Below are 22,806 nucleotides of genomic sequence, written 5' to 3' on the forward strand. Positions count from 1 at the left end.
TGCCAATCAAAAACATGCCAGCTCACATTCTTTATAGACCATTCAATAAGTGAACAGAGTATTTCTGCTGTTTGAGATAAAAAACGATTGCTGCCATGTTATAAACTCCTGTCTCAGAGTATTGTAAAGCACTTCAAAAATAAGATCTGAAATGATGTTTCAACATAACACTCGTTTATCTATGAGAGGAGCAGCTAATCGGTCACCTGGTGAACTGCCTGGCTGGCTTAGATCTGTACATATTTCCTGCCCGTCATCACACATTTGTTTTTAAGATCCCGCTCTAAGATTTTAACATCGCTTCTTGTCCTCCGCTCTGAGTCTGGCACTGGGATCGGAAGAAAAACACAATGAGTGCGTGCTCATGCTAAAACCCCTTCAAGTCTGCTGCACTGCAATCTGCGCCCAACCAGCCCCACTAATATGCATCGTAGGCCTGTCTGAGCACATCACATCTGTTGTGGGGGAGTTTACAAGGAGGCCTGGATGAGTGTCAAAATAGTGCGCTCATCAAAGCGCCGGGGCAGCGGCGCCGCTTCGGTGGAGGCTGCTGCAGCCGTGACCGCTCCGACCTCTAATTCACACCGAGCCCCGCCGCCTTTCTAGTAATCGAACCCAGCGCCGTCCCACTGTGTCTTATTTAGTACATTCAGTATGTGCCTTTAGGTCGTTAATACCAACAACAACTAACTGTGGACTCCACAACTCCAGTCCATCACTGGATGATAATAGAGGGAGAATAATTAGAGCACAACGTATTCATGTGTGTCACAATCTGATGTGTTTACTGGATCCTATCCCAATGTTTTGTATCCAGTATCCATTTGTATTCACCACCTTCACAGACAGAGATTGGTAGTTTTGCCAAACTGTTTGTAGCTGGTTTTATTAAAATTAGCAATCATATGCTGCTAATATGCAAATGATACAAAGAAAAGAAAAAGATTGCAAGCAACAAAGTCAGCTTTTCCAGGCACGGTAGATTATTATCTTCCCCTTTTACATGTAGTCGAATGTGTCTCAGTGATCGTGCATCACGCAGTTCCTGATTTAGAGACTCAAAAAAATACAAAGAAATGAACAGTGTTTGGTCTTTTAGTATTTCATCGTGATGTTTTCACCATGCAGTGGATGTGTTGAGGAGAAAAGCACGCACGAGTGCTGATGCGCTTCAGCAGTTATCCACCGTACGACCCCATGAAGTAACCAAGTAACAATTTAGTTTTGCATTAAGCAGGAACATCTTTGTCCCAATTAATCTCTAATGCACTACCTCCATTAAAACCTCGTCGTGATCTGATTCAGTGCGGTGTGATGAGATCCGAGTTGAAATTAAAAAGCTCCTCCTGTCTGAATCATCACCACGCTGCGCAGTGATAATGTGCAGCATCCTAAATAAAATATTGAAAGCCTCAGCCCCGTACACTTTTCCACCGTGATAAACCTGCATCAAGATGTGTGTGTGTGTGTTTTAGGGAGGATGGGAGCGGGGTGCGCTTTAAGTGAGGAGGGAGAGCTACTCAACTGTCACAAGGCTGCCTTCTGGCAGTGCCAGAACTTCTGGGACCAGAGATGTGTGACTCACTTACAGACACGGTTCCACCTCAATTAACAGTCAGGGCAGCGAAGCGCACTCGAGCCGTCTCTTTGTTTGTGTCCATGTTGGAGATTCAAGTGTGCACTTGTTAATGCTGTCTAGAAATAAAAATGACGTGAACAAGGCTGTTGAGCTCTTGGGTGGCCGTGAGGAAAAGAGGGTCGTGACCCTGAGACATAGGACCCTCACAGTTCATGTGTAAAGCGTCAGACTGTGGAGCCCTGCATGTGTTGTTATGGTTTTCGGACTGTCCGTCTGTCAGTTCCCTTTCTTGTGACCCAGATATCTCACTAACGCCTTAAGCTAATTTCTTCAAATTTGGCTCAAACTTCCTCTTGGACTGAAGGATAAACTGATGAGAATTTGGTGGTCAAAGGTCATGTGACCTCACGTTTGTCCCCTTCTCGTGAGTGTGGTATCTCAGGAGCTTCTTGAGCAGATTTATTCAAATTTTGCAAAAACTCAAGAATTTACATGCTAATGATGATCATTTCACACAAATGTCTTAAAGGATAAAATAATGAAGGGATGATATTTTGGACAGACATAAACTACAACTTGACTGCTTGGCAGGGTCATACAATGGCGATGCGGTAATTCTAGTTTGGTTTGCAACTGAACGATTGAGACTAGAGGTCTTCACTCGGTGACCTTGGACTTGACTTAGGTGTGGTTGGGTATGGGTTCAGTTCCATCCCTGCAGGTCTCATAACTGTGTGTCAGTTTGCCTTTTTTGACCAAATACTTCTAGAAACTGGAAAAAGACCTGAACTGAAGAAGTACGGGCGTTTCCAAACCTTTCAAGTTCATTTGTTTTGGTTTGAATCAGTGTATGAGTTGACAATCTTGTCATGTGTTCCCATTGGTTCGGTTGTCTTTTCGGTAAAGAAATTCAAGCGATCCAAAGCATCAGCAGCCGAGCTGCAGCATCGCACGAGTTGGTCTGTTTGTGTTTTTTACTCGACGTCAAATAGCTGGAAGTCTGCGAAATAGGTTGTCATGTCCACACGAAACAAACGGGCATTATTGAATCCTGCTGACAGTTTAGCTGAAGCCAAGCGCTGGAAATGCTGCTGCGATGGATCCTTCCACACGAGTGCCCCGAGGAGACCCTCGCTTCACACTGCGCCAGTCAAAGCCGTGCCGTGACACTCCCGTCTCTCAACAAGCGGAGCATTGCGGATGGCACTCGCTGTCACAACTCGGCAGAATGATAGGCCCTCACCGCTCTCGCTCCCGAGCCTCCCCGCTGATAACGGCGTCTGGTGAGCGGTCGTGGAGAACGCAGACAGCGGACCACCCTGGTGGTGTCTCTGCTCCCTGAGAGTGGGGTAGGGTTGGTGACCTTTCTGCTGCCCCCCCTTATGGGGTTCAAACTCCGAAGGCACCTCGAGGGATGGCCTCCCCCATTTCAAATTCAGGCCTTCAGGAGCACACTTATGTCCATGTGAGGGGTTCAGAAGCGACTTTGTACATATACGTAGATAAATATTGACTGTACAGAGTCACAGGCCCAAGTTGTATTCAAATGTAAGTAATAAGAACACCTGTCACCGTAGATAAGAACAATCAATAAAACAGATTAAAGGAATAGTTTTGGGAAATACACTGGATTTCTTTCCAAGAGTTAGATGAAGACGTTGACATTATTCTCATATCTGTTGGTTAAATATGTGGCTATAAAGGTCATTTAAAAACAGATTGAATAAATGACTTTAAAGGTTTAGCTCACCAAAAAGGAAATACAAATAGTATACAGTACTCGCCTCTTTAGGCTGTGTATGCTCCCAGCAGGTTTCCTATTGAAGGGTTTAACGGAGTGCCCGTAATATTGAAGTATATTGGTGTGTGCGAATGCGTGCGAGGGAAATGCTTTGTAGATATCGTTGTGTTTTCCATGAGTCTGAGGAATTTTAAGGATTTTTGGCGTTTGTCTTTACATTTTAAAACCTTAGTTGCCGTCTTTCGTTCGGACTCCATCGAAGTCTGTTTGCTTACATTTTTTGGCGCGCTGGTCTCCCCAAACTCCACTCTATTGAAAAAAATTCAAGAGAGAGTCTACGGAGGTGAATACTACATACAATTTCTATCCTTTTTGAGTGAACTATTCCTTTTAATAGATGAAATGTACCATCCGTATACAGGCGTACAGTATGAAGTGAGCATACTGGGGAGCAAGGTTATGTTCCAAGGCGGATGTTTTTGTAATTTGCATTATATTACATTATATTGCATTCTATATTATTATTTGCATTATAGATGTCAATGGGGTTGTGAATGAGGGTTTTAATTTAACTCTCTGTAGCTATCACTCTGAGTGTATAATGCTGAATGATTACGGTAAGTTATCCTGTACAGGTGTTGGAGGATCTTATTCAATTTGTTTTGAGGAAATATCTTACTCTACTTGTTAAAGTATAAAAAGCCAGCACTCATCCACTATGGCTGCACTGTTTCCATGTAGTGTATGTTGCTGTCCTGCTATACGAAGGACCTTCACGCCATTTGGAGGTCTCGACACTGAGACACTTTGACTTAAGCCTCTGTCGAGGTGGATTACATTTGCATCCGTCGGGAACACGCATGACAAGGTGCATGTAGGGACGCATTACATTTTAGTTATCAGCGCTGGTTTGTCCTATGGTTTCTAGTGCACAAAAAGGTCAGTCGTGAGGAAAATGAGTGGTCAGCCGCCGCTATGCTAAAGTAAAAACCTCCTTCAGTTGGCTGAGGAATGTCGGCTTCAACTGTTTCCAGCTTCCGCCGCTGTCACAGGTCAACCGGCTTCTTTTATTCCTTTCTAAAAGGTCAAAGCCAAAGGCGGCTATTCTTTCGCCGTGGATGCTTTAACTCTTCGGGGCTCTGATGCCGCTGATGTGTTTGAGCGTCGCCACTGCTTATCTCTGCGAGCTGCATCCAGACGACACCGCGGCTCCGTGTCGGCGGTGTTTCACTTTTTCTGTTTGCTTGGCATGCTGCTATTCTCTCCTGATTGCTTTGTCGCTGCGCGGAGCAGAGATGTTGGCACAGCGCCGGTGGCAACCGGCGACCTTAAGGTCAATCTGGCAGCAGGTTCCGAGTTTTTGACAGGGGCAGCCAACTGTGGAGAGAGGAGCATGCCTTTGGGGCACTCATCGTGTTCCGTCAATGTTTGTTAGTCAAATAAGCTGCGTGGTATCACCCCTTTGTCTTTTATTAACAGGCTGAACCAATGACAAAGTTAGTCTGAGCCAGGGAGGCTCTGACAGTCAATATGAACTGCCTCTTTACATCATGAAGTCCCTGGTAACAATGCTAAAAGGCCTACCATCAACTGCTGTCATAGCACATTATCCGTCTTCCCAATAACATGTGCGAGCTTACAGCACACACACACACACACACACACACAGCCTCTGAAAGAACAGTTTTGGTTTCCCGTCTCTGGGATTGATGATATCGACACACTGTAAGCGAACGGGTGAGCAGCGTTTCTCCTCCCGAAGCAGGACATGTCACAAGTGCATAGCGAAGAAACCAACCCTCATTACAGGGATGAGTCAGGGATGTGTGCGGTGAGAGACTGGCCCACAGTGCTGCAGGAGGTGAACGAAACAATTAGTTTCTGCTGTGTGAGCGCCACAAAACACACATTTCCCTTTTTTTTTTTTTGTAAAGATAGCCTGCAGAAGTGCCACGATCGCTGACTCTCGGGGACTTTTTTTTTCTTCACACAGTAGCCCAGAAAAAGATTTTTTCAGTTGCATCAGTGAGTAATACGCCCTACTTTTATATGATTTTTTTTTTGGGGGAGGGGGGGATTACATAACTTAATTTTTTGAACTCGGACTTAATGTTCGACTTTGTCGTCTTCGGGTTGTCTTGGAGTGCGCGTGTCATGTTCTGTACATATGACTGCTGACTCATTGGTGTTCATATCGCTCCCTGTTCCTTAAGTGCATCTGTCATTTCTGTACAGTACATGAAAAAACACATTTTTTCTAAAGTGTGCAGGACCTTCAGTCATGATGAACGTTCATCATCATGGTGATGATGGTTTGGTTTTGCGTGAAATAGAGCCAGAGCAATAATTTGGCCCATTATAGCTCATATTGGCATCAGTGTGTTTGTTGTTTGACGAGTAACAAATTGCAGTGCAGAAATACCAAACAGGGCCGTCGTTAGTTTGTCAACCAAAGAGCTGCGACAGAAAGATGATCTGCTTTCAAGTCCTTGTTCAAATATAGAAATCAAATAAAGTAAGGGATACCTATTGACTTTCTTTCTTTGTTTATGCGTGTATGTTTAAGATTTAAATTATTGTCCGATAGATTTATATTCTAAACTATCAAATATGAAATACTTATCTATGGAGAAATCTTTATTGTGCATTAATGTTTCCCTTTTTAGTCGGTGCATGTAAAAATGATCAACTGTACGAACATCAGAAGCCACAGAACAAATATTATAGCTGTGATATCATCAAGAGGAAACGACTTGGAGAGTTGGAAACATTGCCTTTAAAAAAAAATATATATATATATATATATAAATATATATAGTAGTTTGGCTTCAAAACCCACATGAGTTCTCCTCCACAGCGGTGCCAGTAATCCTGAATCCAAACTGTTCTCACATCCTCAGATAGTGTTTGATTCCACATTCTGTTACAGTCCGACTCTCGTGTGTAAAGTCGAGGATGTACTTTTGTGAACATTTTCACGTTTGCAGATTTGAATGTAACGGATCCAAAGAAACACTCAAGTCACATCCAGGTTAGACCAGACGCACCCATACAAAGGAATAGTGCCCTTTGCAATATTGATTTTAATCAATGCACCAGCTTTTCCACCTGAGCCAAGCATAAGAGAATATTGTAGAACTTTTAGATTTTTATAACTCTCTCAAATTGCATCAAAATAGGTGGCTGGAAAGGCAGCTATAGCAGCAGTCGTACTAAGGGATCAATTGGGACACTGTTGTTATTGATATTATTGTGAGTAGTTGCTTCGTTTACTATCAAGAATGCATTTGAATAAAACCAGAAGTAAAAGACTGAATGTGACTACAGTTTGATACAGTAATCAGCAGTATCACAGTGGCAGTATTTCAGGACAAATGTGATCCAAGGCACATGCATTCTTTGTTTGAATCTTCACTTGTGAAAGGCGAGGGTTGTCATGTAATCATCACTTGAAGGAGCAAAAGAAAGAAGAAGCCGATATGCAGATATAAGATAGGCAGAGCGAAAGAGTTCCCGTGTAGAACACACTTTTATCTGCAAACGGAGAGATAGTCCCAAACAGCTAGAGGTCTCGCCGTGTTCCACAGAGACATTGTTTAATCATATTTAATGTGCCTTATCTTGAACTATTTTAGGAGAAGGAAATTGATACCCTCAATTGCGTGTCTGCGTTGAGGCTGGCGGATTGTGAAACTATTGTGCGGAGATGCGTGGAAGTGGAGGGGAGATTAGCGAACGCCTCGGTGTTGACTGGGAATCGTTCCGTGGTCATAGTGCGAGTGCTGGAACGGAAACAGACGGACGCTTCTGTGTGAATGAGGAGCAGCACAAAGTTGAGGGAAAATATATCCAAGGTCTTATGAGTCTGAAAAGATGCAGAATTTCTCCCTCTTTAGGGGTTTTCCCCAAGCTTGCTTTAACAAACAAAAAAATATATAACCCCATCCCCCTCCCACCCTTGTGGTTTGAAATGCAAAGTTAACAGTTTTACTCAGCCCCCTAAGGCTTGTATAGTCTCTCCTAATCTTTTTTAATGTGTCAAAAGGCTTTCTTGAGAGCCTCTGTGAAATTTCACACTTAAGTTGTTTGCAAAGTCAGTCTGCATTACAGTGTGGGGTGAGGGTTCACTTTCCTGAAGGCGTCAGGGAAAACTTTTAAAAAACTGTGCTGAGTTTGTGTATATGGGGGGGGGGGCACAGTATGATGCTGTATGTAAGGTCGGACTTGTGGATTTCAAAGCTGTGTCGGATCATACAAAAGGACCATTTAGAATTTATAATCTGTAATAATTCAATTGTATCTTTTATCGTCCCTCAGTGGAATTTTACTGCGCTGATTATTATCGTTTTTACAAAATTGGCACTGCAAATTGTAAAACTATCAAGATGAGTTATTTATTAGTAAAATTGCAGTTTACTTCATTGAACTGCAATTTGATGATTTAATATTTCATCTTTCATAATGGGCATTTTCCGCACTGTGCTATATATTATGGAGACACATATGGAGGTTTCTTGTTACGACGTACCAAGTTATGACAAGAAACTGTTCTTAATTTAATGAGATACATTAATGTAACGACGATTGTGTTTTATAAGGAGATTCAACAAAAGAAAACGATTTACAACTGAAGGAAAAGTAAAAATTGCGATATTTGTTTTGTAGTAATAACCAGAAAATGTGTCCTAATGACATGAAAAATATCTCGTTATATGATGAAATAAAAAAACAATAAAATAAATCGCCTAATAACAAGAAACTGAGCAAATATTCTACTCTGTCTTTAAAAGGTTTATTGTTTTAATGACATACATTAATGTAATGACGATTATGTAATAGCGAGATGGTGATATAACAAATGATGTGGATTTATATCAAAAAAAGTTTCTTTTAAAAATTGGTTATGTAGTAATAACAAGAAAATAGGTCCTAATAAAAAAAAGAATATCTTGTTATATATGAGGGATATTTTTTGTCATCGTGGAAGTATCACGCTGCTATAATATATCCATCCATATCAGGAGCATTTTACTCCAAGAGAAAGTATCATCTCATTACATATTGTCCATGTCCTACCTATCAATCATGTTATCTCAGACCGCTCATTAACACCGGAGGGTCAAACTCAAATGATAACTTGGTTAATAACACAGACATTTCTGTTCAGGTCGTATGCGTTTGATGAGTTCCATCGCCCTCAGAGAGGCGTGAATCCATTCTCTTAATGTAATTTGTGGAAAACGTACCGTGACCGTGTAATTATTTGGAGGGGGCCGATTTGCATTTCCAGCGCTCTGCTCTAACTAAATGCTACTGTAGGATCTAAGGCCTTACAGATTAATTAATAATCTGGAGTATTTAAAACCCATGAAACATTTAAATTAAGTAATTTCACTTCCTAAAGGGCATAGTGGAGAGTTTTTTTATTTTGAAATAAACATCAGCACTAATCACTGAGGCAGGAATCTGAGTGAGAGCAGACAATATTCCTTAGGGGCTCCCCTCTGACTTCCATTAGATGGGATTTAGACCAAGTTGATGCATGCACCTTGTTTACCCCCCCCAAAAAAAACTTGGAATTATTTGTGTATTCGCGACACATTATCAGGATGCAAATTTTACAGGCTACTTTTTCACTGATCGAATTACAACGCGAGTGTGCCTTATTCAATTTGAGCGAGGGATCACAGCAGCCTGTAGCAGCGCAGCCAAACACAGCTATTTGGGGCATTGCTGCGCAGCAGCCTTTGATCAACTTTTAAGGGAAATCGATTGGAATTGTTACTCTGCCCCAATTTAGAAGACATCTCATCAAACTGAACTGCAAAGGGTCTAAAGACTACAAGTGTTCATTTTTGTTCCCCTAGTGCTGCAAGTTTAGTAATTGACTCTGATTTTTGGCTTCAGGCAATAACCTAATAAGGCCATCCAAGGTTAATGATAGACCCTTTTTAGACTGGCTGAACGTCTGACACCGATATGTAGTGGTAGTGAAAAACAATTATTACTTACATGACAGACACTCGGGGCGGACGCCCCTGACATCCCAGTGAGACGCTGTTACTCTGTGTTCATCGGCTGTGTGCTGTTATGGTTTGGCCCGTGCCGCGCGATGTAACCGACCGGACGTTAGATCAAAACACCGCGGATGAGAATCCCTGCAGTGGCTTGTGTTTGCTGCTTTACAGCCGCCTCTTCCCAGGAACACCAGCGCCGCAGATCTCCGTGATTTAACATCTTTCACGTCCAAGGAGCTGGAGTCAGCACAAGTGTTGTGTGCCGTTGCCAGTCTGCTGTCATGGCATCCTCTGCCAAACAATTTATCCCCCTTCCCCTCCTGCTTTATTAGCCATAGATTATAGGTGGCAGCGGATGGTGTGGAGCCTCTGCTGTCGAGGTAGCCTTGTAATTGACTTCAAGGAGGCAGGGTGGATAATCATTTGAGCGTAAACCACAGTATCGGTAGATGGCTGTTGAATACAATGTCCTGTTACAGGTTTTTTTTATTGCAATGCTAGCAGGGGGGACAATGTGGGTCTGTCGGTCTGTTCACAACTTTGTTCCAGACTGAAATATCTCAACTATCATCTTTTTGCACCTATCCATGCTCCCCAGAGGATGAACCCTATTGACTTTGGCGATCCCCTGACTTTTCATCTAGCAGTACCATGAGGTTGTGCTTTTGAGTGAAATGTCTCAACAACATTTGGACAGATTGTCATGAATTTAGCAACACACACACACACGAGTTGTAATAACTTTGGTGAGTAGGGCCATCATCAGCTCAAAATGTCAAGGTGTCCAATACTTTGGTTTATCACCAAATGCCTGCTAAGCTAACGACATTCCCATCAGCCTCAGCTGTACTTTGTATTTATTGCTGATAACTGTTAGCATACTAACATAAGACATTGAACATGGTCAAACCTTTGGACTGTAAATGTATTGTTCTTTGGTTCGGTTTCCTTCGATGTCCATTTCCAGCCCATACAGTGCAATGAGTTTTTCATTTAGCAGTTGTTTGTTTTAATCGGATGCAAACTTTCTGCTGTTTTTCAGAACTCCTCGGCAGCCTCCACCCCCAGCGCTCCAGTGACCGGTTACAAGCGCATGGTCATCCCAACCCAGCCACCTCTGACTGCCACGAAGAAGTCTACGCCCAAACCTCAGGCACCCGGGGGGGTCTCGTCCATCCCCCCTTCTCCTGCCAGCCCTGTGGCCAAGGCTCAAAGCCACACCGCTCCTCAGCCTGTACCAGCCTCCTATGCTACAGCCTCAACCCCAAGCCAGCCAACCTTCAACGTCCAGGTGAGATCGGCCCAGCCCGGCCCCCAGCATCAAGCCCCAATTGGCCACCACTTTGGCCAGCAGCCCATTCGCAGCCCTGCACAGGTGCAGTACATGCCTGCCCAACCCAAAGGTCCCGACTTTGCCTATGGACCACCACAGCCCGGCTTTTCCCAGATGGCTCCGGTCGGATACCAAGAACACCATCCAGGAGTACCCCAAGTAGGCGGCTTAATTCCCAGGAGACCTGAGCCGGCCCCTGTCCAGGCATACCAACCTCCAGGCCCCAGAAAGACCTACATCACAGATGTACCACCAAGCCTGGTTCCTTACACTGCTGGACCAGCTATTCCGCCAAAGGTAAGAATGGTTTTCATCACACATACAATTTACTCCATCAGTTGCCATCATTATTTTAACATAGCTAGAAAAAACAAACATATTTGTGATGATAAAAAAATATTACTACAGTAGTGGATGAGGCCACAATTAGTCCACCCTTTTAGCCATCCATCCTTCCACCTTTCATACTCTGGAATGGTGGCACTGGGCCAAGCAGACAAGCCAGGACATCCGTTTCCCCAGCCACGTCTCCCAGCTCCTACTGGAGAATCCCGAGGCGTTTACAGGGCAGCTGGGATATTTAATCCCTCCAGCGTGTTCTAGGTTTGCCCCGGGGCTTCTTCCCAATTAGATATCCCTAGAATACGTCCACAGGGAGGGATTTGCGAAGCTTCCTGATTGGTTGCTTGAACCACCTTAACCTGCTCTTGTCAAAACGAAAGCGTAGCAGTCTGTCCTCAATCCTCTTTGGGATATTTGAGCTCCTCTATCTCAAAAAGAGTGAGCCCAGCACCCAGACACCATGGGAGGAAAACTAACTTGGGCCACCACTCGTATCCCAAACTCCGTTCTTTTAGTCGCTACTCAGTATCTGCGAGAATAGTTGAGGGTTTGACGATGTAGGATCATAAGGTAAATACAAAGCTTTGGTTTTCGCCATCACAATATCTGCATGACTGAAATCACTTCATCAATCCACCTGTTGACGAAGTGTTGACCCTCATCTCTTGAGCCGGGGGGTCACAGTATGTTTAAGAAAGTAATTTACCATCAGTTCTTTTTCTTCATGGCATCTTTTCATTCATGTTGTATGCTATTTGATAAAGTAGAAGTGTGTGTGTGTGTGTGTGTGTGTGTGTGCGTGTGTGTGTGTGTGTGTGGTTTGAGTGTGTTTACGTGCACAGTACGCATACATATCTGCAGCATCAGATGGCAATTCAACAGGGAGCTGCTTGCCATCTTCCATTGAAATGCGCAGAATAAACAGTTGTTTTAACCTTTATGAATTTTTGAAAGATCTTCTCCGTTGGGGGTTTACACCATCTGATTTCATTTGTCTCATAAACAGCAGCTCGTATTCATGTGTGCTGTGTATATCTACCCGCTGTGCATTGTAAATCTAAGGTCAATACTTCATTTCTTTTTTCATTTAATTGTGTAAAGATGGAATATGTGTATATATATGTATGTGTGTGTGTGTGTGTGTGTGTGTATATATGTATGTATATATATATATGTATACATATATATATATATATATATATATATATATATACTGTATATATATATATATATATATATATATATATATATATATATATATATATATATATATATATATACTGTATATATATACTGAACCCCCAGCGCCCGGGGAGCTGGGGGTTCAGTGTCTTGCTCAGGGACACTATGACACATGACACGTCCCAGTCGAGGATCGAAACATTGACCCTGCGGTTACCAGACAACTCTCCCAGTGAGCCACGGTCAAGCCTTTTAGCTTGGGACATGCAGCTGTCTTTCAGCACACATTCAAGAGCCCTTCCTGTTTTATAAACAGGATTTAGTTTAGTTTTCAAATGACTCATGCTAACATCAGCTTCGTTAGCACGTTAGCTTCAGCTGATCAAACCTGCCTGTGACAGCTGACAGAGTGGCTGGCTAGCAATGAGAGGCCTGCTTCTGTCTACCTCTGTCTGGTATCGAGGACACGGTAATGTGTATGTTTTATCATTTTTAAAGGTTTTTTCTTCTTATTTTTAGAGTCCATTGTCAAACGTACCATTAAACGCACTTGGAATTAAATACACGCAAACACAAAAAAACATATTCATAATATGGTTAAAAACAATACATTTAATCTTGGCGAGAGCGACCGTCTTAGGCCTGGCCTCAAGCCTTCAAAAGCATCGCAAGATGTCGGAGCTTTTTTTAGAGCTGTACATGACTGAGAAGAATGACTAAATAGTGTCATCCCTTAGAACAGTAGTGTATGCCACAGAGACAGCTATTCTAGTCTCGATGCATCCAGCCGTCGACAATCTCTGGAAAGTGCAAGGCCCTTGAGTTTTCTTTAATTCAAGGATTTTATGCTGGTTCAAAATACAAACTGGGCCTCCCGGCCTCTGGGAATAGCTCATCAAGGACCGTACTTTACTAAATACAAATTAGCTTCAACATCGCAGAGAGTATCTTAAAAATAAGTCTAATTATATTTGTTCAGAACAAAAGTCTACATTTTGCTTGAAAAGCTGGCTTTGGTCCCAGTATGATGCATTATTAAAGAAACAAAAGGTGGCGTTTAATAGATTTGTGAGCATCGCTTTGATTTCAGATAAAAGAAAATCACTAATTTTACAGATATAGCGTGTGAGCTATGTGTGTGTGTGTGTGTGTGTGTGTATATATGTATATATGTATATATGTATATATATATATATATATATATATATATATATTTGTCTTTCTTTCCCAAGGATATGCTGTAGCAAGATAATCCCCCCCCCCCCCCCCCGTGCTTCATTTGAAGGCTTTGAAACACATCGTGGAAACTTAATGCCCCATATGCACATGATGATGTGCTTTAAATGACTCTGACCCGACCTTCCCCTAGAACTTTTATACCCAAACCTTAGCTCCAATCTGTCCTTTTGTTTATTTGTCTCAGTATAGCAGCTCTGTAAAGCCAAAATAAACCAGACACTATAAAAGCAAGATTAGACTGAAAGCGAAAATCTGTCAACTTTGCCTTTATGATCGTCACCGTGCCTGACCCGATGTCGTGGCATGTTCTTAACCTCTTACAAATGGTGTTAAATCTCCTTAAAAGAAGTGGCTTGTGCCTCTTTTAATCGCTTGTGTGAATAAACCAAAACGTAGTCAATTAAAGGAGCTATTTACATATTTGTCCATCTCCAGTTAATGTTGATTTTATGTAATACCCGAGACTCTCTCTGTAGGAGGTCTGTGACTTTGATTGAGGACTTTATTCAAGAGATCATCCCACATAATTGAGGGTATTCATAGAAGGTCAGCGTCATTAGAAGTCCAAGATGAAGTCCTTGGATGAGATTCTGTGATCTAGTCTCGTCCTGATTAGCATGCCAGCTCTGCCCCCCCACCTCACCCCCTTCCACCCAGCACCCAATCCCCCAACGTGTCCTTACTCAACACGTAAAGTGAAGGTGTAGGAACAGCTTCTCACATCAACAGGCTCCAAGGACGCTTAATTACCCAAATCCAGCAGGGTTTGATCTCTATTGTAGTCCAAAAAATTAACCGATTTCATGGCTGCCGGTTAACATACCAATTTCCACGAGTCTCTCCGTCTACCCCCAAAATTGGAGGAAAGCTAAGCTGGATGATGACTTGTGTTATTGCTGAGCTTGAGTGACGTTTGACAGGGGAGGATTATTTTTGAACCGCTCAATCCCCGCAGCCAGTTAAAGCCCCCTGGAAGGTCAATGATGGTTTCAACTGTCAAACATGTTTAAATATCTGACATTTCTCTGCCTTCCAGTCCTGGCCACTTTGCCTTTGACCTGCACACGAGCATTTGCATATGGTGCCATCAGGACGTGTCCAAAAGACCGTTTTTGTGACATCGCATGGTGTCGCTAAACGATGATGGGAGAGAAAAAGGCAAGAACATATGAACACACATATCTGATTAATATATTAATATAGTTCGTCATATTAGGAAAGACTATTCTGTATTTAAATGGTAAATTCCTGTTTTTTTTGCAATCTTTTTTTACCAACATGTGCCATCTCTTCATTTTCGTGCAGATCAACCAAACCATTTATATAGCACTTTACCAAGAGCGTTACAGTAAAACAAGGAATTAGAAAGTCAATAAAATCCAGAATATAATGTAAAATGAGTTAAAACTCCACGAAAAGGATTGATTGAGAGTAACTCAGCGGTTTTGTTTTTCTATGTGGAAAGGCAACCTCTTGTAACACTCAGACGGTCCTTAATTCCTTAATCTGCGGCGTCGGAATATTACAGTAAAAGGAGCTGTTCTCTCACTTGCTCAAGAGGTGCTTATCTTCATGCCTAGAAAGACGATCAGGTGTGAACACTTGCTGTGTACACATCATACATGGTGCCTCCTCCTCAGCTCATTGACCCCAGCTGGCCTCCGCTCTATGAACTATGAGCAGCTCTTAAAAAAAGCAAGCTGACTGAGTGTCGATTACCAGACAGGATTCTCTGCAGGGTGCAGTGTTACCATGTGTAACTACAAAGTGAGAGCCCACGGCTCTGACAAGATGAAAACATGTTATCTGCAGCCCTGTGATCTTTTCTCTGTGTCGATGCAACGTGAAACAAATTGCACTTTTTTTTTTTTAACACCAAACAAACTAAATGGTTATTCTCAACTATGTATTGACACACAAACTGATAGACAAACAGGAAATTGGTGCAGATAAGTTATTGATATCACACATATTCTGTATCTTTTTCTTACCCTTAGACATTTTGATTTCTTTCACAGCCTCAATCAAACTATTACAATCACAGCTCTTCCGCATATTTTTGTGCATTTTCCTCTTCAGTCTTATCTACAGAATTTCCCTCTGGCTACAAGAAAAATAAATGAATACTTCTTTAGAATTCCTCATAGCTGCTGTCTATTTTTACTAAACCATAAAGTGTTAACACGACATCAGAAAAAGCAGCCTTAAATTCTCCCAGTGTGCACCTCAACACATTTGTTTAGTTGCTATTCAAGTGCTGCCGTGTTTAAAGGACAAAACCATGATTTCTATTTCTGTGTAGCAATTTCTGCCAAGTTAATGTTAAATGGAGCTTTCAGAAAAATGCCACCACTTGTGTGTGTGTGTGTGTGTGTGTGTGTGTGTGTGTGTGTGTGTGTGTGTGTGTGTGTGTGTGTGTGTGTGTGTGTGTGTGTGTGTGTGTGTGTGTGTGTGTGTGTGTGTGTGTGTGTGTGTGTGTGTGTGTGTGTGTGTGTGTGTGTGTGTGTGTGTGTGTGTGAGATATTGGTGAAAGGTACAAGTAATGAACCTGAAAATACAACTATAACATAGTCCATGCAGTTTCTCAGACAGTGATATTGTCTTCACAGTGCAATTAACAACAAAATGCTTTTGAAAAAGTACACCCACTCATATCTAAGTATGAGTGCGCCAATTACACCTGTGAACTTCTCTGCCCTCTCCAACAATTATCTTTTTTCTGCTCATGCCATTTAATAAAACAAGATTATACTAAGAAGCACAAATAACAGGCTTTGCACTGTGCTCATAATTATTAAGTCTCTCCGGATAATTCTTCACCTGAAGTGAACTGCTGAGTAAAGCAAATCTCTCCCAATCTATACTACATGTTATCCAAGAGTAGCACATATCAGCCCACTCTGTCCGAGTTCTTGGTGTTTACTCTCTCTGTGTTTGTTTAATACAGAAGCAGGCCACATAACCTCAGCTGCCTTCAAACTGAACTGCTGAGGTCACATGTCGTGTGTGTGTGATATGCTTCAAGTTCAAGTGATTTTAAAGGAACGCTTGTAAGCAAACAAAGGGTCTGCTTCCATTCAGTGCAACCCACTAAACCGCTGGTGTCTTTCCCTGAGGCCTGACAAATGTGTGGACTTCTTTTCCGTATTGATGAAACATTTGCAAACAATTTAGACATTTTGAAACCGGCCTTGTTTACAGCTATGCCTTCACGGGGCACATTGATGTGTTTCTTGGCGCATGTAGACCAAAGAGAGATCATCTCTCATGCATCCTCATGTGCGTGCACGAGAGCAAACAAAGCTCTTACAAATATTGCCCCACAGAGCTGCTCGTGGTAATGCACTCGACAGGGTACCTTTAATGTAGACACAGAAATAGTGAAAACTCAAAGGTCTAACTGCACAGTTCAGTACTATAGAGTTCAGTCTTTTCACATGTTTTCAGCAATTATTTTTCAACTTTAAGTTGTGAGAACACTGTTGCTAGGGGACTGATAATAAAACAGACATTGCCCTGTTTTGTTTTCCAAAATGCTTAATGATGCTGCATTTCAGAAATCCTTTATAAAACAAGCAGCAGAAAGGTAACCTCCATTGGCTCCAACATGTTGGAGTTGTATTCATGTAGTGAATACCACAGCAGTGGGTCACTCCAGTTGGCTCTGCTTTTAAACACAGTAAACACGACCCCTACTTGAAGGCACCGTTTTCTATGCGCAGATAACATAGATACTTTTTTTTTTTTTCATCTGAAAGCTGCAACGGGCATCAGGTCGGGATGTGCATGAAAATGTGATGTTGATGTTTAAAAACTATGCTGTGAACTTTGTGAGGTTTCAAAATATCAATAGTTTAGTCGGGAGGAAATTTTTTGGCGGCGGATCTGCAAGACTTTAGAGACAGAAGCTTAAAAGACGAAAAGGCTGTTTGTAACTAATGCAAACACTGTGTCATTATGTTTCCACTCTAACAGTGGAAAGCCTAACCCATTCTAATGACTAGGATTAGGAAGACGAGGTGAATTGTATAAATATAAAGCTAGAAATAAATGAATGTTTGAATAGGAGTCCGTGCAGAGACCCCTCTTCTATTGGCTCATATCAGTTGACTGACATATACCTGCGGCACACATTCCTGTCTGCTGTGCACCGTGTGCTCACCAGAAGTCATTTCAACTCCAACGCGGGCCAGACTGGGTGACAGGGATCAGCTGCATGCCTCTAGCATTGCCCGCGTACGCGCTCCTGTATATAGCTACCGCCGTGCCGACGACCATGCTGTCCGATGACATGGTGTTCGGTGGTGGTCCTCACGGGCTCCGGTTACAGAGTAGTTTCATAGACGAGAGGTCGGGGATGGAAAGTAGGTCTCCTTATGTTTCACGGTCTTCATGCCAGCACATCAGAAAGCTTTCTTCCAGGAGCTGATTCAGGCTTTAAAACAGGACCGCAACACATCTCCAAGGCAAATATGGCCACCAGCGACAACAAGAACAGATTAGATCCATTACGGGTAACAGGGGCGCAGTGCTGATGAATATGAGGCACTTTTATGTTTAACTGAATCATTTTGTGAATAGGCCTTTGCAAATATGGAAATAATTGGTTAAAAATGAATAGTTAATTTTTTGTATTGTCATTATGTTTATGGTCAGATAGTGTGTGTATTTAAATTTGTTTAATAGAAAGCTTTTCATTGTAAATCCATTTTGAGGACCGCTAAATTAATAAGTGGATTACTAATTGGGTTTTTTAATAATTCACTAGCATTAATGACAAACTCGTAGAGTGGACTACAGAATGAACTATATTTAGTGTTGGATATATGAAACCGCGCAGCTGGAAAATGAGAGGCCCACTGTGGAGTTTTTAAACCACTAGCAGGGCTTCAGATGCTTCGACGAGGGCGTCCCGAGGAAGTCTTTTGACAGCATGCTACTTGTCTTCTAGTGGAAAGTGGATACATCAGAAAGCTGTGCACTATTATGTAAGTGCCATAGCTAACAACAGTAACTTGCTAACATTAGCTCGCTAACAGCTAACTTGTCAACTGCACCCCTTGTAGACAGACATAGGGTGCTAAAATAATCCTTCGACATCTGAAAACCTACGTTTTTTTTAGCTAGCTACAGGAAATTTGTTAGCTTTTTTTCTGCCCTCGGTTGCATATTGTGGGGCCGATTGTTTTCCCCTCCGGTGGGCGTGGTTCTCTGTCTCTATAGGAACAGAGATATAGTTCATGTTATTAGTAGCACCTGTGCTTTTCCTGCTATGTTGTTTAATGATGCTCTTTATTGATGGCCTTAGCTAAAGGAATATATTTTCCAATAAATCCATTAGTTTTTTTAAGGATTATTCTTACATAGTCATAATCATTCCTCTTAAAAGTACACACTCTTTGTGATAAATGGAATTGGTTATTGGGGAGTGTATGACCATCTTGGCGCTAATGTGAGGTTATACATTAAACAAAGTGCTCTATGTTAGTGTTTTTATTTTGGTTCAGAAATCTACTTGCCCGGAGTCAACTTGTGCACTTGCCCCCATGGGAAATTGTGTTTATTAGCGATTATCAAAAAAAAACACTTTAAATAAAAGAATCTGGCATTTCAACCCACTTCCTCTTTACGCCAACCAGCTAAACTCCTGTTTTCAGGATAATTGAAGCGCTCGCTTGTGCTTCACCTGCTGCCATTTATTGCAACTCTCGACAATGATGGGGAGGAAGCGAGATGGCTCACTCCTTAGCTACTTTAATCATCAGCTTCGGGAAAAAAAAAAAGTTGATTTTCTTTTAGAGTTTCTCTATTTACTAGCCCAACGTGGCATTTTTGCTTGCCCCAGGCAAGCGGGCAGTCCTTATTGTTGAGCTGTGTATGGTAACGCACCATTTTACATTGAGCACATAAAAGCTGCTACAACCAATTGCTTTAAACGTGTAGAGCTGAACCCCTTATTTTTATCATAGTTATTACAAAACTGCACCAGACTGTGTTGTCTTTTCATGTTAACATATTTTGTGTGTTTATTGGATGGCCGGTTCATTCGGTCAGCGGTATCCCCCTCAGTAGATCACAAGTGTTTGTCACATAAACGCTTCATAAATAATCGGCCCCTGCCACCCTCCTCTCCTCCGGCCCCGCTCCGAGACGAACGGCTCAGCCTGTAAATAACCGGCCGGATCGATAGCCTGTCACTGCAGCTCGGCGAGCCCTGGCACATCCGCAACGTCTGAGCAGTTTGTTTATTTTCCAACCCCTCCTCGTCGGCCCGTAGCGAGGACATGCAGATGTTGTCCTGCGAGCACTGAGATTAGTCCCGCAGCTTTGAATACGGCCAGTGTGATACAGCGGCATGCTGGGTGACAGTTGGATGAACCCTGTATTCACTGTGTCATGTGACGACAACAAATTCATCAAATTCAAGCGCTGGTCAGCGGAGTGACACCGTCAATGAAGGTATTTATCATTCTGTTGGTTCAGTCACCAGGCATCCAAAAAGAACCACCTGCAGAAACAGTGGCCCCTGCTGGCTCCTGGTGGACATGGTCTGCTGTCTGTTGCAACACCTCTCTGTGTCCCACTCGTCTAGCACGTAAACAGATTCTCTCTGTTGCTTTTACTACATTCCTCTCTGCCCTCTCAACACCCTATCACCCCCCCGTCCCCGTCCACAAAAGGACTCTTTGGCTCGGAGTCCGTGCGACGTCTTCACTTTGCAAACATTTGTTTTCTCATCAAAGGAAGTGTCTGGCTTTGTGAATTGTTCTCTCCGGCATTTATGCTGGGTGTGATTCAGATAAACCACCTCACTGTTTGGGTGGAAAAGTTAAGGACACATCGTGATTTGTCGGGAGGCAAAAAATGAAAAGGAGAAAAGAAAAGGGGAAGTGCAAGCCGCCAGAGTCAACCTGCGTGAATCTTCATTACGTCCACACACGTGTTTAAATGGAGACCCGTGCGGCCACATGAGGAAGCAGCAGGGGAGAACCAGGGAAACCTGCATCCTGTGTAATCTGGTGTTTTGCTACATTCGTGGGTTTTGTAATGGTGTACAGAGAGAGAGACGCCAAATAAGTTTCATCTCCATCCCAGCGATTTGTTCAGTCATTTGTTGTTGTTTTTTTTTCTCAGATCGCTTGTGGCTCCCCTCTCTGCACTCACTGATTTTCAAATATCTGTTTGCAGGGGGATGTGTCAGTTCCGAACAGATGACCTAGTTTTTTACACACGCACAATCGTAACAAACATTGAAAGGCCCTTCTCCACATACATTACGTTTCTGCCAACACTCTGGAAACTCGTCCCCTTCTTTCACAGGAATTCAGTTTACAGCAAAGAATGAACGGCCGTGGAAAATGTCAATTATGGAATCGGTTCATTTTTAATTATCGCGGGCTGCTCTGCACACTGCTGCTCTACAGTTTGCTGGTATTATTATTATTTTTTTTATTCCGTGGCATTTAATTGGAGCTGAAAACAGCATGACCTATTTTGTTTGGGGAGAATGTGTACTTAAAGCGGGGGCCTCCTGCGCGAGGTGGTCCTGAGCTTAATTTGCAGCGCTGCGACGGCTTCTCCTCAAAGTGTAATTCAGATTACTCATAACCTGTTTAACATCGCAGCGCGCAGCCAGCTCATCAGCTGGATTACACAAGAATGTGCGAATCCTTTCTCAGACGACCTAACGAGTTCTCCTATTAACACACGCAGCCGCCAGAGAAATGACTAAGCAACTTTCCACCTCCAGTGGTACTTTTAGTCAGATGAACCACTTTTATTTGAAGTGGAAATACCTGCTGAAGGCAACATCTCACCTGTGTAATCAAAGCAGATGTGTCCTTTTTGTATTATCATGAATATAACTCGTCTCTGGTCAGTCTCCAGAGGCTGAATCACAGTAAACAAGGCGCACTCCAAGGTTTGTGTGTCAAGGTGACACAAACAAACTTGAGAAAATGCATCACTGCACCGTGGAATCAAATAAATCGATGACTCTTAATACACACTTAACAATACATAAATAAATAAATAAAAAGCATATTTAACATCTAAGTGTTTAACCCACATGTTTTGATGCCAGACACACGACATGCTGAAGCGCCCCCCCCCCCCCCCACACACACACTCTCTCTCTTCTAAACACACACATGCAAACACACACATAAGTCACATGAAAGATAGTGTGACTGATCCAGCAATCCTTTCATTGTTGTGGTAAAACAAGAGTCTCCTAAGCTGCTTTAATCACTCGTTTAGTGTTGCGGCAACAAATGCTTTTTTTGGGGGGGGGGTATTCCAATCCAATATAAAAAAAAGTCAATCCCCTCATAAACCCTAACTAATGCAACAGTCCATTTGCTGTTGTTCGTTTATTATTACTATTATTTCTTAATAAGCCGTTTTCCATCTCAAAGGCTCTGCGTCCATTTTCAAATCGTACCATTGTGATTTAGAGAGACACAAAGAAACAGCCAGGATGTCAGATTGAGAGCCGAGTAAAGCTTCTCTATTAAAAGCCCGAGTTAAAGCCGCAGCTCCGTCGACACTGTGTCGCATTGTAAAGTCCATCATCATTTAATCTGTGGATAAATATGTCCGTGAGTGATTATGTCTTTCTTCAGTTTGCGCTGATCGTGCAGGAAATGTTGAGCCATTGTAAAAGGTGAGACAATAGCTTTTGGTTTTAAGGTGGAGTATTTTGGGGCTCTACAGGAAGTAAAAAATAAACAGCTGATAGACGGCTGCAGGTTCAGAGACACAGATTAGTGTTTAGCGGCTGCCCCCCCCCCCCCCCCCCTCCTCACTTGCAGCTCAGTGGGTAGTGCTGCTGATGCAGTAGCTCTCCATCTCATTGTCTTCGCTCGTTGCTTTTGAACTGTGCAAAAAAAAAAAAAAAAATAGTACCGGCTTAAATATGAGGATGTAACTGATGATTCCTCAAAAGTCCAAATATAATTTTCCTTCAGAAATATATATAATATAATGATTCTGCAGCTATTGTGCATCCCCCCACCCCCCTTTTTTTTTTTTCAAAATAAACAGTTTGGTCCATATTTGTAGATTCCAGGAGACTTTATGAAGTGCAATCAGACGATACATTCATCTGTTCAGAGACATGTTACAATGGAGACAATGTCCTCGGGGGCACTCCATGGATGACAACATCTTCTAAACATCCATTTGGTTCAGAACGACGATCTTCAGCGCAGAGTTAGCCTTGACTTTAACTGTAGCTCTGTTCGCTCCTTTGTGTCGTAGCAGCAACTCAAATGTGAAGAGATCTGATGCTTAACTCACCAGTGGGATGATGGAGATAATGAAATTATTAACATCGTCATTCTTCACAAAACGATCATGAATGAATAATTAG

The 22,806-nt window shown here is 42.4% G+C and overlaps 1 protein-coding gene across 1 annotated transcript in view; it reads left to right on the forward strand.

Annotated features, from left to right (window-relative positions):
- Positions 1-22,806, forward strand: part of lpp (LIM domain containing preferred translocation partner in lipoma) — a 136,288-nt gene that overhangs the window by 75,278 nt on the left and 38,204 nt on the right. The window contains 1 exon segment of the mRNA XM_076079139.1: positions 10,380-10,967. Within this exon segment, the coding sequence (XP_075935254.1) occupies positions 10,380-10,967 (588 nt within the window).

Source organism: Anarhichas minor, unplaced genomic scaffold (assembly GCF_050575085.1).
Source record: "Anarhichas minor isolate MPS153535 unplaced genomic scaffold, ASM5057508v1 ptg000071l, whole genome shotgun sequence".
NCBI lineage: Eukaryota > Metazoa > Chordata > Actinopteri > Perciformes > Anarhichadidae > Anarhichas > Anarhichas minor.